Source organism: Chelonia mydas, chromosome 2 (assembly GCF_015237465.2).
Source record: "Chelonia mydas isolate rCheMyd1 chromosome 2, rCheMyd1.pri.v2, whole genome shotgun sequence".
NCBI classification, from domain to species: Eukaryota; Metazoa; Chordata; order Testudines; family Cheloniidae; genus Chelonia; species Chelonia mydas.
In genome coordinates, this window is record NC_057850.1 from 3,539,726 (window position 1) to 3,550,931 (window position 11,206).

The following is an 11,206-nucleotide window of genomic DNA, read 5'->3' on the forward strand; positions in this document are numbered from 1 at the left end:
AGCGGCTCATTTCTGCACCAACCTCCCTCTTCTCCTGCCCCCAGCCCAGGGAGAGGTGCTTCCCCTCACCATGGACTGTGTCACTCCTGCTTCCTAGCAGTCACCCACGGGGGTGCCGTAGACCTCGACCTCACACAGGGTGAGAGGCTCCACCCTGTCCGGGATGGTGATGGTGACGTAACGGCCCTCCATCCCATTACAGGAGATGGTGCTGATGGATCCAGGTGTGGTGTCGGTGATGGTCCCGCAGCTGCAAAGAGCAGAAGACAAGAGCGAGAGGCTGAGATTAGGGAGCACAGGCAGGTTGGCAGCAGGACTGATGACACTTTAACTCTGAGCCTGCAGAGCCCAATGCACGGAGTGAATGACAGACTGTAAGAGACAGTGTGTCCCTGTTCCCATCATAACCCAACTCCGACTAGAAATAGGGTACACATTTCATCAGTCAGGGTCATTAACTGAGGGAGCAGATAACCGAGGACACGGTGGATTCTCCTTCCCTTGGAGTCTTTAAATCAAGACTAGACAACCGTCTAATAGATACACTGCAGCTCACACTGAAAGGATGGGCTCAGCATAGAATCACTCTGTGAAGTTTTCTGACCAGTGTGATACTGGAGGTCAGACTAAGTGATCGGAAAGGTCCCTTCAGGTCTTAGAAATCTATGGATCCTAGGAAAATCAGTTCCTGTTGACTTGGATGAGATAATTCTACACGAGGAGCAGCTCTGAGGGCAGAGAGAGAACATGCAGGGGGGCCTGGAGAGGTCGCTGTGCTCAGCGACATGCGGTTCCCTTCCAGCCAGGAGCTGAGAGCACCGCCAGCCCAGCGCCTCCAGCCCCAGGCAGCTCCGAGGGGAATAGACCTCGCCCTGGCCCCGGTGGCAATGAGACCCAACCCCTGTGACTGAGCCAGGAGGAGTCGTCTCACTCCAGAGCATGGGAAAGCAACTCACATGGGGTCGTCCTTGCCATGGCCAGCCTTGGAGTCTCCCACGTGGATCTGGGCCCCCTTGATTCTCTCCCCACAGCAGTCCTCCCTGTTCTTCACGATCACCGTGGAGACAGAATGCCGAGAGTCCAAATCCACGTTCCACCACGGCTCTGTTTCCTGCTCGGTGTGGGTGCAGGAGTCATGGTCCAAAATCCCATCGCATTTTCCATCCACGGCGTTCCCGGCCCCGGCTTTTACAGGCCCGTATTCCTTGAGAGTGGAGGACTGAGTGGCCAGGCGTCCCAGCGCCAAGTTCTGAGCTGGAATCAAAGGGCGTGAAGAGGGGAAGTGGGACATGCCCATCGTTAGGGTACAGGGGCGCCGGAACAAGGAGGGGGCAGGGGAACATGGCTCTCCCATTTTTTACTGGCCATAAGGACTAGCAACGGGGGGAGGGGACGGAGTCTTGGTGGGAAAGAGGCGGTGCAGGAGCAGGGACTTGGGGGAAGGGGTGGCATGAGGGTGGGGTCTTGGTTCAGCTGTTGGTGGCCCCCCCCACACACACAGTTAGGAAGCTTCCGCCGCCTCTGCTGGGGGGCTCTAGACACCCTTTATCCCACACGGAGCCAGAGCCATGTCCCAGCAGCGACACACAAACCAGCCTCTGCATGAGAGCCAGGTTCCTAGTGGGAACCTTTGCCCCAGGGGACAGGAGTGACAGCAGGTGAGTGCTGGGTTCTCAGCCCCGACTGAGCCTCTCAGCCCCCCCACGTCCCATACCCAGCTGGAGCTGGTCCCCCCAAGGCAGAGATGGGGCAAGATGTTCAGATGGAACCTCCCCCATCTGCCCCTGCCAGCTGGAGCCCCTGCCCAGGTCAGCGGTGGGAAGGGAAGAGTGTCCCAGGGTTTCTGCTGTCTCACTAGGCAGAGGTTGGGGCAGAAGGGAATGGGGTAGAACATAAAAGGGAATAAGTTTCCATTCACATTGTGCCAGCTCCTTACCCACTGGTGATAGGGGACAGCCCTGAGCTATGACCTCAACCTCACACAGAGTGAGAATCCCCCTCCTGCCTGGGATGATGATGGTGACGTAGCGGCCCTTCAGCCCGTTGCAGGCGATGGTGCTGACGGATCCCAGTCTGGTGTCGGTGATGGTCCCGCACCTAAAAACAGAGCAGAAGCCAAGAAGACAAAACAAGATAGATGTATTCAAGTCAACAGGGCCTGATGAAATTCATCCTAGAGTTCTTAAGCAATCTCAGAACTATTAATGATTTGTTCAAGAACTTATGGAGGAAGGGTAAGGTCCCAGAGGAATGAAAAAGGATAAACATAGAACCTCTCTCTAAAAAGGGAAACAAGGAGGATGTCAGGAATTCTAGATCAATCAGCCCAACTTCCATACCTGGAACGAGACAGGAAGAAATTATTGAACAATAAGTTTGTTCAAACCTAGAGGATAACAAAGTTATATTTTGTAGCCAGCATGGATTTGTTGAGAGCAAATCATGCCAAACTATCTAATTTCCTTCTTTGACATTGGTCTAGTACACAGGGGAAGTGGCAGATGTGATATATCTGGACTTCAGTGTGGCTTTTGAAACAGTCCCATGTGACATTCTCACAAGCAAACTAGGGAAATGTGATCTAGAGGAAATTACTAGAAGGTGGGTGCACAATTGGTTGGAAAACCATACTCAAAGAGTAGTTATTAATGGTTCACTGTCAAACTGAGGGATGTTTCTCGGGGTTTCCCATAAGGGTCGTTCTGTTTTGAGTACTGTTCAATATTTTCATTAAGGACTTCGATGATGGAGTGGAGAGTGTGCTTATAAGATTTATGGGTGACACCTAGTTGGGAGGGAGCACAAGCACTTTGGGGGAAAGGATTTGAATTCAAAATGACCTTGATACATTTGAGAACTGGTCTGAAATCAACAAGATTCAATTCAATAAAGACAAGGGCAAAGTACTGCCCGTAGGAAGGAAAAATCAAATGCACCACCACAAAAGGGGGCTTAGCTGGAGTACTGCTGGATAGGATCTGGAGTATCACGGATCCCAAACCGAATAGGACGTAAGAGTGTGATTTCATTGCAAAAAAAAGCAAATGTCATTCTAGGATGTATCAACAAAAGCGTTGTACGCAAGACATGGGAGGTAATTGTCCTGCTCTATTCAGGGTTGGTGAGGCCTCAGCAGGAATACTGTATCTAGGGTCTTTCGGGTTTGGGTTTTATTTTGTTTAATTTTTCCCAGGTATTTATCTATGTTTATTATAACAACAAAAACAGGTGAAAAATCGATGGAAGAAACTTAATTTTTCTGGATAAGTATGGAGGTTTATTTTGGTGGATGGAAGGACTGGGGGAAAAAGGATGCAGTAGATGAATGCTTGGATGAACGGAATTCAATGTGGTTTGCTGCAGAACTAAAAGAGAACTCAAAACACAAGGCCACCTCCGAGTTTAAGAAAACAAGACCTCTCTAATCTGCAAATAAAACTTTTCATTTGAAAAAAACAGGGTTACTGTTGTTGACGTAGAACTCTGACCCTATCAATATTGACATTTAATAATTGGGCCACACCATTTGCAGCGCATACACTCAACTTCATCCTTTTCTTCTATTGGTTTTTTTTTTAAACTTTTGAATATTTCCTTGTATTCTGAAACGTATTCTGATACAGATTTTCGTTTTCTTCCCATTTTAGTGTCAAATCTTTAAACCGCTATCTGCTAATAGCTTGAAATGTGTACGTCGTGGGTGTGAGATTCATCAGTACGTTCAGATGCGCATGCCCTTCAGAGCTTGCGTGCGTGCCTGTTTGTTTATTAGGTGTATCTTCTAGACTAATACAGAGCCTTACTTCAACAGGCAGCGTTGTGTTATCGTCATACCTAGCGGTCACGCAATGGATTGTATTTTCCTAATAAAACAAGGGTTTTTTATATACTTGAATGATACAAAAGTAAGGAGAAAAATCGGATAAAAATGGATAATGCTTTTTATAAAACCCGAGATTTCTTCGGTAAAAATCAGTTTAAACTAAAAATAAAGGGGCTTAACTATATCGAATTCTGGGCACTGCACTTTAAGAAAGATGTGGACAAATTGGAGAAAGTCCAGCGGACAGTAACAAAAATGATGAGATGTTTAGACAACCTGACCTCTGAGGAAAGGCTGAAAGAACAGGGTGTGTTTAGTCTAGAGACGAGAAGGCTGACGGGGGTCATGATAACAGTCTTCAGACAGGACCCAGGTTGTGTCCCAGGGTAGCAGGCCCCTGAGGAGGTCAGGCACCCAGCCTCCCCGTGACAAGCTCTGCTAAGGAGAAGGAGCCAACCCAGATCCACCTGTGAGCAGTTAATTCCCTAGGTGGCTGGGTGTCTGTCAATTAGTTAAGGAAATCCTGGGCCTAATAAAGGGTTATGAGGGCTCAGTGCAGAATCCCTGTGTGAGGTTTTCTGGCCCGTGCAATACAGGAGGTCAGACTAGATGATTGGAAAGGTCCTTTGAGGCCTTAGAAATCTATGGATTTCAGAAAAATCTGTTCCTGTTGCCTTGGATGTGATGATCCTACCTGGGCAGGAGCTGTGACGGCACAGAGAGAACACGCAGGGGCCTGCAGGGATTGTTCTACCCTGGATTGCCCTGCAGCGGTCGCTGTGCTCAGTGACATGCGGTTCCCTTCCAGCCAAGAGTTGAGAGCACCGCCAGCCCAGCATCTCCAGCCCCAGGCAGCTCCGAGGGGAATAGACCTTGCCCTGGCCCCAGTGGCAATGAGACCCAACCCCTGTGACTGAGCCGGGAGGAGTCGTCTCACTCCAGAGCATGGGAAAGCAACTCACATGGGGTCGTCCTTGCCATGGCCAGCCTTGGAGTCTCCCACATGGATCTGGGCCCCCTTGATTCTCTCCCCACAGCAGTCCTCCCTGTTCTTCACCATCACCGCGGAGACAGACCGAGGACTGCCCAAGTCCACCCTCCACCACGGCTCTGTCTCGCAGTCGGTGTGGGTGCAGGAGCCATTGTCCCAAATCCCATTGTGGTTTCCATCCACGGCCTTTTCAGCCCCAGCTTTTTCAGGTCCGTAATTCTGGTATGTGGAGGACTGAGTGGCCGGGCACCGCAGCGCCAAGTTCCAAGCTGGAATCAGAGGGCGAGAAGAGGGGAGGTGGGACGTGCCCTTCGCTGGGGGGCTCCAGACCCCCTTTATCCCACACGGAGCCAGAGCCACGTCACAGCAGTGACACACAAACCAGCCACTGCATGAGAGCCAGGTTCACAGTGGGAGCCATGGCCCCAGGTGACGGGAGTGACAGCAGGTGAGCGCTGGGTTCTCAGCCCAGGCTGAGCCCCTCTCAGCCCCCCACGTCCCATACCCAGCTGGAGCTGCTCCCCAAGGCAGGAATGGGGCAAGATGTTCAGATGGCGCCTCCCCCGTCTGCCCCTGCCAGCTGGAGCCCCTGCCCAGGTCAGCGGTGGGAAGGGAAGAGTCTCCCAAGGTTTCTGCTGTCTCACTCGGCAGAGGTTGGGGCCAAAGGGAATGGGGTAGAACATGAAAGGGAACAAGTTTCCATTCAAGCTGTGCCAGCTCCTTACCCCCTGGTTGTGCGGTGCATTCCTGAGACACTCCAGTCCCTGCCAGGATCCCGATCACCATTAGTAGATGCCAGAGAAACTCCATCCTTGCACTGTCAACATAGAAGAGCACATGAATATTTTATTCAGAATAAACTACAGCCCTAGCAAGTTTCAGATGAGCAGCTCATACATGCAGTGGGAGTTCTGCTGGAGGAGAAGGTATTTGTATTATTTGTATGTGTAGAGGCTTGTAGGGGCTTTGTGCTGGGAGAGAAGCTGAGCCCTGATTAGGGGGCGGGGCTTCTCTGCCTCGGGGTCCTAGAAAGGGAGCCCGTTAGCCAGTCAGGCCGTGGCACAGAAGCCAGCAAACAGAGCTGTAAACGGGAGTTTCAGTGGAGTTTGGATTGTTGGGGCTTTGTTTTTGCTGTGGGTGGTGGCGTTTTGGTGGGGTTTGTGTTTCCCAGACTAACAGGGTTTAGGTGGGAAGGCTGTGACAGACACAGAGGCAGCAGTGGGAGTGACCCACGTCGTGGAAGACACAATGAGGATGACTGGATGTGGAAGCTGCGGCATGTACGTGATCCTGGAGGGGGCACCTGGTAAGAGTTTTGTCTGCATGAAATGCCGCCTGATAGAGCTGATGGAGGAAAAGATCCGAGGATTGGAGATGCAGATGGAAAGCCTGGTTGAGTTTAGAAGGGGGTTCGAGCAGATTGTGGAGCAAAGACATGAGGCAGCTGAAGGGAAAAGCTCAGACTTGCAGATGGAAGCAGGACTGAGGAATTCTGAGGGGAGACTGCTGGGTGAGGAAAGTGGACAGTGAAAGCATGTGACTAAAAGAACCAGGCAGAGGAACAGATGGGCTAGTGAAGGAGAAATAGAGCTCAAGAATAGGTTTGCAGAGTTGGAAAATGAAGAAGGGGCTCAGCAGGTGGTCACTGAAGGTGGAAGGACAAGGAAGAAGAGAAGAGCGGCTAGTCCTGTAGGAAAAGGGGAAGAGTCAATGGAGACTACACCAAATATGAGCCCCAGGAGGATACAGGACGGGTTGAAGAGGATTACAAGGGAGAATAGGAATGGAAAGAACTTGCAGCCAGAGGTAACGGGATAAACAGGAGAATTGCACCGTCACCAGGAAAAGGCAGGTCTACGTGATCCGGGACTCCTTACTGAGAAGAATAGTCAGGCCTGTAACCAGAGCTGATCCAGAGAACAGAAGGGTGCTGTCTTCCAGGTGCTAAGATACGGGATGTGGACCTGAGGCTGAACAGGATCCTAACAGGAGCAGGAAAGAATCCACTGATTGTCCTTCATGTGGGAACAAATGGTATGGCTAGATTCTTGCTGGAATGTATCAAGAGAGACTATGCCAGGCTGGGGAAGACGCTTAAGGAAATTGAGGCCCAGGTGATCTTCAGTGGGATTCTGCCTGTTCCTAGAGAAGGACAACAAAGGTGTGACAAGATTATGACTATCAACAGATGGCTCAGGCAGTGGTGCTATAAGGAGGGCTTTGGGATGTATGGCCACTGGGAGGCATTCATGGACAGAGGACAGTTCTCTCGGGATGGACTTCATCTGAGCAGGGAAGGAAATAGACTTCTAGGATGGAGGCTGGCACAACTGATTAAGAGAGCTTTAAACTAGGAATTTGGGGGAGATGGTTGGGAGATGTCCAGGTAATCTCCACGCCCGATTTTAGCATTGAGAGGGAAGAAAACAAAAGTAAGAAAGGATACAGCCATGGGTAGGAGAATGGACATAAGGAGGAAGGGCAGTGTGGACACCAGTCTAATAGGTCATACTGGCTGTAGAATGACCGTGCCTAATCGGGTAAAGAATGTGAGAGAGGCCAAACAGCAAAAATTAAGATGTTTGTACACCAATGCGAGGAGCCTAGGTAACAAAATGGAGGAACTAGAGCTACCGGTGCGGGAAGTGAAACCAGATATTCTAGGGATAACAGAAACATGGTGGAATAGTCGTCATGACTGGACTACGGGTATTGAAGGGTATGTGCTGTTTAGGAAAGACAGAAATAAAGGTAAAGGGGGTGGAGTAGCATTGTGTATCAATGATGAGGTAGAATGTAAAGGAATAAGAAGCGATGGAATGGATAAGACAGAGTCCCTCTGGGCAAAAATCACACTGGGGAAGAAAACGACTAGAGCCCCCCCTGGGATAGTACTTGGGGTGTGCTATAGACCACCGGGATCTAATCTGGATATGGATAGAGCCCTCTTTAATGTTTTTAATGAAGTAAATACTAATGGAAACTGCGTGATCATGGGAGACTTTAACTTCCCACATATAGACTGGAGGACGAGTGCTAGTAATAATAATCGGGCTCAGATTTTCCTAGATGCGATAGCTGATGGATTCCTTCATCAAGTAGTTGCTGAACTGACTAGAGGGGATGTCATTTTAGATTTGGTTTTGGTGAGTAGTGAGGACCTCATAGAAGAAATGGTTGTAGGGGATAATCTTGGCTCAAGTGATCATGAGCTAATTCAGTTCAAACTGAACTGAAGGATAAACAAAAATAAATCTGCGACTAGGGTTTTTGATTTCAAAAGGGCTGACTTTCAAAAACTAAGGAAATTAGTTAGGGAAGTGGATTGGACTGAAGAACTTATGGCTCTAAAGGCAGAGGAGGCCTGGGATTACTTTAAATCAAAGCTGCAGAAGCTATCGGAAGCCTGCATCCCAAGAAAGGGAAAAAAATTCATAGGCAGGAGTTGTAGACCAAGCTGGATGAGCAAGCATCTCAGAGAGGTGATTAAGAAAAAGCAGAAAGCCTACAAGGAGTGGGAGATGGGAGGGATCAGCAAGGAAAGCTACCTTATTGAGGTTAGAACATGTAGGGATAAAGTGAGAAAGGCCAAAAGCCATGTAGAGTTGGACCGTGCAAAGGGAATTAAAACCAATAGTAAAAGGTTCTATAGCCATGTAAATAATAAGAAGAAAACAAAGAAAGAAGAAGTGGGACCGCTAAACACTGAGGCTGGAGTGGAGGTTAAGGATAATCTAGGCATGGCCCAATATCTAAACAAATACTTTGCCTCAGTCTTTAATGAGGCTAATGAGGAGCTTAGGGATAATGGCAGGATGACAAATGGGAATGAGGATATGGAGGTAGATATTACCACATTTGAGATAGAAGCCAAACTCAAGCAGCTTAATGGGACTAAATCGGGGGGGCCCAGATAATCTTCATCCAAGAATATTAAAGGAATTGGCACATGTAATTGCAAGCCCATTAGCAAGAATTTTTAATGAATCTGTAAACTCAGGGGTTGTACCATATGACTGGAGAATTGCTAACATAGTTCCTCTTTTTAAGAAAGAGAAAAAATGTGATCCGGGTAACTACAGGCCTGTTAGTTTGACATCTGTAGTATGCAAGGTCTTGGAAAAAATTTTGAAGGAGAAAGTAGTTAAGGACATTGAGGTCAATGGTAAATGGGACAAAATACGACATGGTTTTACAAAAGGTAGATCGTGCCAAACCAACCTGATCTCCTTCTTTGAGACAGTAACAGATTTTTTTGACAAAGGAAACGCAGTGGATCTAATTTACCTAGATTTCAGTAAGGCGTTTGATACCGTGGCACAAGGGGAATTATTAGTTAAATTGGAAAAGATGGGGATCAATATGAAAATTGAAAGGTGGATAAGGAATTGGTTAAAAGGGAGACTACAGGGGGTCATAATGAAAGGTGAACTGTCAGGCTGGAGGGAGGTTACCCGTGGAGTTCCTCAGGGATTGGTTTTGGGACCAATCTTATTTAATCTTTTTATTACTGACCTCAGCACAAAAAGTGGGAACGTGCTAATAAAGTTTGCAGATGATACAAAGCTGGGAGGTATTGCCAATTTAGAGAAGGACCGGGATATCATACAGGAGGATCTGGATGACCTTGTAAACTGGAGTAATAGTAATAGGATGAAATTGAATAGTGAGAAGTGTAAGGTCAGGCATTTAGGGATTAATAACAAGAATTTTTGTTATAAGCTGGGGATGCATCAATTAGAAGTAACGGAGGAGGAGAAGGACCTTGGAGTATTGGTTGATCACAGGATGACTATGAGCCGCCAATGTGATATGGCTGTGAAAAAAGCTAATGCGCTCTTGGGAATGCATCAGGCGAGGTATTTCCTGTAAAGATAAGGCGGTGTTAGTACCGTTATACAAGGCACTGGTGAGCCCACACCTGGAATACTGTGTGCCGTTCTGGTCTCCCATGTTTAAGAAGGATGAATTCAAACTGGAACAGGTACAGAGAAGGGCTACTAGGATGATCCGAGGAACGGAAAATTTGTCTTATGAAAGGAGACTCAAGAGCTTGGCTTGTTTAGCCTAACCAAAAGAAGGTTGAGGGGAGATATATGATTGCTGTCTATAAATATATCAGAGGGATAAATACTGGAGAGGGAGAGGAATTATTTAAGCTCAGTACCAATGTGGACACAAGAACAAACAGATATAAACTGGCCATCGGGAAGTCTAGACTTGAAATTAGACGAAGGTTTCTAACCATCAGAGGAGTGAAGTTCTGGAACAGCCTTCCAAGGGAAGCAGTGGGGGCAAAAGACCTACCTGGCGTCAAGATTAAACTCGATAAATTTATGGAGGAGACGGTATGATGGGATAACATGATTTTGGCAATTAATTGATCTTTAAATATTCATGGTAAATAGGCCCAGTGGCCTGTGATGGGATGTTCGATGGGGTGGGATCTGAGTTACGACAGAGAATTCTTTCCTGGGTATCTGGCTGGTGAATCTTGCCCATATGCTCAGGGTTCAGCTGATCACCATATTTGGGGTCGGGAAGGAATTTTCCTCCAGGGCAGATTGGCAGAGTCCCTGGGGGTTTTTTGCCTTTCTCTGCAGCGTGGGGCACGGATCACTTGCTGGAGGATTCTCTGCACCTTGAAGTCTTTAAACCACGATTTGAGGACTTCAATAGCTCAGACATAGGTGAGAGGTTTATCGCAGGAGTGGGTGGGTGAGATTCTGTGGCCTGCGTTGTGCAGGAGGTCGGACTAGATGATCATGATGGTCCCTTCTGACCTTAATATCTATGAATCTATGAATCTATGTCAGATGGTCCTCATTTTACAAAGTGGGAAACTGAGGCACAGAGAGCCAGCAACCTAAGATCCTGAAGCAGGTAAGGGGCAGACCTGTCAATAGAATCAGGGTCCCTTGAAGTCTATTCCCCTCCTCTGCCCGCTAGACCATTCTACTGTGTTTATGAGAATGTCTTCTGATTAGCTTCCACTGCCCTTATGGGGACAAAATATGGCTTATCCAGAGAACCTGTCTTGGGATGGGTAGATCCTTTAAAACAGGTACTTATCCATCTGCCAATCAGGTTTTGTATGCCAATCTAATTATGGGATCATCAGTGACAGCTCAACCAAAGATCATTCGAAAGTTAGAGTTGAGAAACTTTATCAAACTATTTCTAGTTTCTCTGGAAATTCACCTGTTAGTAGAACCACAGGTACCCAAGTTAAGGTTGAGAGCACATATCGGTCGTTTAGGAAATTCACAGCTCGGGTTAAATATAAAAAAGATCCAAAAACGTTAAAGTATGAAAATGCCAAGTTAAGGCACCCAACCAACCTTAACTCTAGCCTGCAGTCCCATGAGGAAAAAAAACAAAGGAAAAAAAAA

At 47.8% G+C, this 11,206-nt stretch overlaps 2 protein-coding genes across 2 annotated transcripts; both read right to left on the reverse strand.

Annotated features, from left to right (window-relative positions):
• Positions 1-3,832, reverse strand: LOC119565536 (fucolectin-like). The gene is made up of 4 exons (XM_037891864.2): positions 3,804-3,832; positions 2,006-2,097; positions 957-1,254; positions 1-250 (listed from the first exon to the last, which is right to left on the reverse strand). Exons 1-4 carry the CDS (start codon positions 3,830-3,832, stop codon positions 94-96), a joined length of 576 nt encoding a protein of 191 aa, XP_037747792.2. The 3' UTR covers positions 1-93.
• A 949-nt stretch (positions 3,833-4,781) lies between these two features.
• Positions 4,782-6,016, reverse strand: LOC119565595 (fucolectin-like). The gene is made up of 2 exons (XM_037892644.2): positions 5,540-6,016; positions 4,782-5,083 (listed from the first exon to the last, which is right to left on the reverse strand). The coding sequence occupies exons 1-2, from the start codon at positions 5,622-5,624 to the stop codon at positions 4,782-4,784; spliced, it is 387 nt and encodes a 128-aa protein (XP_037748572.2). The 5' UTR covers positions 5,625-6,016.
• Positions 6,017-11,206: the final 5,190 nt, after the last annotated feature.

Bases quoted from the DNA above. Each gene is read 5' to 3' on its own strand.
- LOC119565595 (XM_037892644.2), bottom strand. From the start codon at position 5,624: ATGGAGTTTCTCTGGCATCTACTAATGGTGATCGGGATCCTGGCAGGG. The intron at 5,084-5,539 runs GTAAGGAGCTGG...CTCTGATTCCAG, and splicing joins ATGCACCGCACAACCAGGGG to CTTGGAACTTGGCGCTGCGG.
- LOC119565536 (XM_037891864.2), bottom strand. From the start codon at position 3,832: ATGACGATAACACAACGCTGCCTGTTGAA. The intron at 2,098-3,803 runs GTAAGGCTCTGT...CTCTGTTTTTAG, and splicing joins ACACAACGCTGCCTGTTGAA to GTGCGGGACCATCACCGACA. The intron at 1,255-2,005 runs GCAGGAGGGGGA...CTTTGATTCCAG, and splicing joins CGTCACCATCATCATCCCAG to CTCAGAACTTGGCGCTGGGA.